Source organism: Engraulis encrasicolus, chromosome 24 (genome assembly GCF_034702125.1).
Source record: "Engraulis encrasicolus isolate BLACKSEA-1 chromosome 24, IST_EnEncr_1.0, whole genome shotgun sequence".
In the NCBI taxonomy this organism is placed as follows: domain Eukaryota; kingdom Metazoa; phylum Chordata; class Actinopteri; order Clupeiformes; family Engraulidae; genus Engraulis; species Engraulis encrasicolus.
The window spans coordinates 18,906,028-18,911,027 of NC_085880.1; the positions used below are offsets into that span (position 1 = coordinate 18,906,028).

Consider the following 5,000-nt stretch of genomic DNA (forward strand, 5'->3'; position numbering starts at 1 on the left):
TTCCACCGCCAGGGAGGAGAGGCGCTGGGGGATGAGGGGTCGGGGATGGGGACAGGGAGGATGCGTCTCCCCTGCTCCTGCTGCGGCTGCTGGCTTGGTGGCCGACAGCGCTCCGCTCCTCCTGCCCTTCAGCTGCTGCTGCTGCTGCTGCAGGCGACTGCGTACGCGGAAGGGCGCGGGCCCCATGAGGAAGAGGTTGGTGGCCGGCTGCGGCCTGTGGTCCAGGGGGGAGGGCAGCTTGCTGGAGGGGGCGGCGGAGGTGGAGGTGGAGGAGGGGGGCGGCTGCTGCTGCTGCTGCTGGGGTGAGGAGTTGGTGTGGGTAGTGCCGCCACCGCCGCCACCGCTGCCACCGCTGCTGGCCTGCTGCCTCTCGTGCCGCAGGATGGTGGTAAAACGCGTGTAGGAGGCCGGGCAGGAGCCTTTGCACTTGTTGGCCTTAAGGTGGTGCATCGGGGACAGGCTGAGGGGCTGGGGGCTGGGGCTGCGGTGGTTTGGGCTGTGGTCGTGATGGTGGTGTTGGTGGTGGTGGTTGTTGTGGTGGTGGTTGGGACTGTTGTTGTGGAAGTGTTGGTGATGGTGGTGGTCTTGGTTGAGATTGAGGTTGTGGTTGTGGTTTGGCTGGGGGCTGGGGCTGGGGCTGGGGCTGGGGCTCGGCAGGGAGAGTGATCGCGGTACCACCACCGCCTTGCGCGAGGGCACTGGCAGGGTCTCGACGGCGGGAGCGGGGGGAGGAGGAGCCTCCTCCATGGACGCGCTGTCCGCGTCCGCATCTGTGTCATCAGAATCTGAATGATGGCCTTTTCCACCGCCACCACCGCCACCGCCACCGCCACCGCCACCAACACCGCCAGCCACGTCTAAGGCGACGGTGCGTCGCTCGAAACAGGACAGGCCGTGCACCCCGTCCGTTTCCGACAGCCAAGAGGTGTCGTCGTCAATGTCCATGACCTCCCTCACCCGCCTCATGGCCTCGACCTGCTCCGGCGGGGGGTTGTGCGAGAAGGAGGAGTCGGTCTGGGAGTCGCAGTTGACCACCAGGGACTCTGCGGAGATGGCGGAGGGGAGGTAGCACGCGAGGGGCACGTGGGGGGCGTGGGAGGGGCTCTGTTGGTGGGAGGCTCCGCTGCTGTGGAGCGTGGGGAGCGAGGCCGAGCGCATGGGCACGGAGGTCGGAGCCGAGCGCTGGATGATCTGCTCGAACTCCGTCACGCGGTAGGACACGGCGCCGCCGCGTGTCAGCGTGGAGATTGCCCCGCGGCCTCCGTCGTCATCGGCCGAGTCGCCCGACTTCTCGAAGAGCGAGGCCAGGCTGCGGACGCTGCCCTGGGGGCTGCTGCCCAGCGAGGAGGGCCGCGAGATCTGGTGCATGTTGCGGTAGAGCGAGGAGAACTCCTGCACGCTCCTGCGGGTGGCGGCCTGCACGGCCTCGTCCCGGTAATCCTCTCCGCTCTCGGGCAGTCCGTTTAGCTTCACCTCCTCGCCACCTCCGCCATTCCTCCTGGCATACGCCTCCTCTTCCTCCTCCTCCTCCTCGTCGTCGTCCTCCTCCTCCCTCTCCTCCTCCTCCTCTTCCTCAGTGTCTACACCCCCGTTGGCAAGCCTGTGCTGTGTCGTCTGGTCCTGGTGGGGCACAGGTGTCTTTCGGGACCTGCGAGTGCGGGTGCGTGTACGTGTGCGTGTGCGCGTGTGAGTCCTGTCCTGGCACTGGCTGCCAGTAGGGGGCAGAAGTTTGGGTTTGAACTTGGAGGGCAGTATTTGTGGGATGCAGACTTTGGCAGCCGAGAGGGGCTTCTTGCCCTTAGAGTGCTGGTGGCCTGGCGCACAAGTGGCAAGGGCCGATCGACTATTTACAGAGGTGCAGGGTGAAATTATATTGCCATTCCCACCTTTTATAATCCAGCAGGCAAGCATGCAGGACAACAGAATAAACAGGGTATTAGATTGCGACAGCAACACATTGGCACTTGCTAAATATCAACAACAGAATGCCAGGGCATTAAGGGCAACACACATTCTCATGTCATCCTGTCAATCACAAGGAAGAGGGTCACACGCACAACTCTTCAACACAGTCGGCCACACGTCTGAGACTGGAGGAGAGGAGGGAGAGGGTAAATAGCTTGTTGTTGAATAGTAACAGGTCTCCAAGCATTAGTTTGAAAGTCAAGTTAAATCCTGATATACAGTACGTACCGTATACTGATTTTTAGAGAAACATGCACATCACACAATTTAAATGGGTAGAAATCACCGCTAATAATTCACTTATACTACAGGACAACCACCATGGAAAACACAACAAAAACCAACAACAGAGACTGGTATGAAAACAGAAAATGTCATGACGTGTATACATTGATGCCAATGTTTCCTCAACCAAAAATAGCCCAGTTTATTGGTTCATTTTGTCCTGACCCCTCACACCCATTTATTTATTTTCCGCTCAATAGACTGTAAACAAGCTCAAGTGCCAGATTTTCTTTCATTCTGGTATGAAAACAGAAAATGCTGTGAGATGAACACACGGTATAAAAATTGATGCCAATGTCGCCTCAACCAAAAATAGCCCAATTTGTTGGGTTCAGTTTAATCTGACCCCTCACACCCATTTCTCTGCTTTCCTGGCCATCTGACTCTAAACAAGTACAAGGGCCAGCATTTTGTTGGGGCTGGGGCTTTCCTGTTCGGGTCACGGTGGTGAAAGTTGAGACTGGGATCGGAAACACAGCCCTGTCCTATAACTGGACTGTCTGGGAGGAGGCATGAAAGTGACCAGAGAGGGCTGGACTGGTACCAGAAACCGACCCGAGCATTTTGGCATAGACCAGCCCCTCACTCCCACCCCCATGCTACAATTATGATGGGTCAGTCCACTGTAGTAAGGATGCACTAAGATGGGCTGCCCCATCTTAATTGTGGGCCAGTCTACAAGGGAAAATTTGACACAAACAAACCAAAAAAACAACAGCACCGCCCCCCAAGAACTGTCAGCCCACTGGGAAAATGCCCTGTATGCCAGATTACCAGTCAAGCCCTGTGACCAGAGGACGGGACACTGTCAGGGAAGGCTCAGTGGGCAGAAAAAAACATTTACTGACCCGTCAGCCGGTTATAAACAAACGACAACAATATCCCTTGTAGTGACAGAAGAGGCCGGTCATTGTTTCTAGCTAACAGGACAAACCCATTCCAGACCAGCAGGGAGTTCTGTATAACAATGCGCTATAGTCACAATCACTTTGGCCATCCACACTGATGGAAAGCGGACAGTCACTGTTTGTGTATAGGGATGCAACATGCCGTCTTTATGTATTTATTTATTTTCACTTTGTTCTTCATTTTCCATGACTATTCAACGACTTTCTCGGAACTTGTGGGAATATGTAAGACAAAGGTACTTCTCTCCTTTGTTCCCCTCCCCCGCTTTCTTGCCTCTTCTCTCTCTCTCTCTCTCTCTCTCTCTCTCTCTCTCTCTCTCTCTCTCTACTCTGACAGTCCAGATGACTATGAAATGTAAGACAGCTGGCTTAGGCATTTGCTGTTTCTCCTTCTCGCCCTACAGTATGTTTCTTAACAGGTCTGTAAAAAAGATACGGACTTCACGATGACAGATTGAAACTATTTGCTCTGCATTCCTCATCAGCTAGTATCCTGGCACAGCAACATTTACTTAACATACCCACTATGAAATACAACTTTGTTCATGGAGGGATTCGGAATATTAAGGCCAATTCAAGTCAGCGTGGAATTCAATCTAACGAAAAGCGCCACATATGCAATATTAAACTACTCTGGAATGTCATAACTGTTGACTTCTGTCTGACCCTGTAACCATTTATCCAGCCAGGTTCATCTGTTTTACTGAGTGCTATCTAAGAACCAGAGATGTCAATTTGCTTAAACGTTTTTTGTTTTGTTTTGTTTTTTCAGATACTAATCCCACTTTTTTTATCACAGAAGTGGCATCATTGAGAAGCTGACCTTTCTTAAGTGCCGAGTTGGTTCGAAGAAATTTCACTTAAGTTTTTTTTCTTTTTTACATTTCTGAACCCACAATTGACATCTCTATGCTGAAACCACTATGTGTGCAGATCGGTGGTATGTTGGATTTGTGCAATGTGAATGTTGCTACACTTGCTGCTTAATTTCCTGATGAATACAATATCTCTACTCTCTCTCTACTCTACCACAGCAGATGAAACAGCCGCGTCACAGGATGAGCAGCAGTCTCAGAGCAGGAGCCATACACAGTAGATGCATAACAGATAACAGATAACGGCTAACGGCTAATGACCAGGGCAGAGGGCTCAGCTATAATTAGCCAGGCCGGCCCACTCGGAATGGGCCAGAAGAATAATGTCCAGCGTCATCCAACTGGACGAGCAGAGCAGAGCAGAGCAGAGCAGACCGGAGCATCAGGGCTTCCGGAGTCACACTCTGTCTCGTCCTCGTGTTAGTCACTGTCAGACTCTGAGCTGAATGGTCACTTTTTTAAGTGACTCCAGCCACGGGGTCTGGGGTCCTCCATCCTGTAGCTCAAGTTAGCCTTCACCCTCGACAGCTAGCCTACGCTCTCCACAACCACACACGCCTCACCCTCACCTGACAAAACAACATCCCAGCCCCTACAAACAACTTAACAACTTGAGCTCATAGCTTTCCTTCCACCCCTGATCCTAACATCCAAACCAACCCTACCCTACCACCCCTTAACACCCCCCCCACACACACACACACACACACACGCACACGCACATGCAGACACACACACACACACACACACACACACACACACACACACACACACACACACACACACACACACACACACACACACACACACACACACACACACACACACACACACACACACACACACACACACACATTCATCCAGAAACAAGCTTCGGCAAGCAACATCCTACCTCCTACAAACAATTCAATAACTTCAGCTCACAGTTTCCCTCTCTCCTCTATCCTACCCAATTCTTCCTACCTCT

The 5,000-nt window shown here is 53.1% G+C and overlaps 1 protein-coding gene across 1 annotated transcript in view; it reads right to left on the reverse strand.

The window, feature by feature from the left end:
- LOC134441713 (sorbin and SH3 domain-containing protein 1) overlaps positions 1 to 5,000 on the reverse strand; it is a 127,190-nt gene that overhangs the window by 24,219 nt on the left and 97,971 nt on the right. Inside the window, exon 17 of the mRNA XM_063192103.1 lies at positions 1 to 1,886. This exon is cut by the window's left edge and continues 441 nt beyond it. Within this exon, the coding sequence (XP_063048173.1) occupies positions 1 to 1,886 (1,886 nt within the window). The remainder of the gene's footprint in view (positions 1,887 to 5,000) is intronic.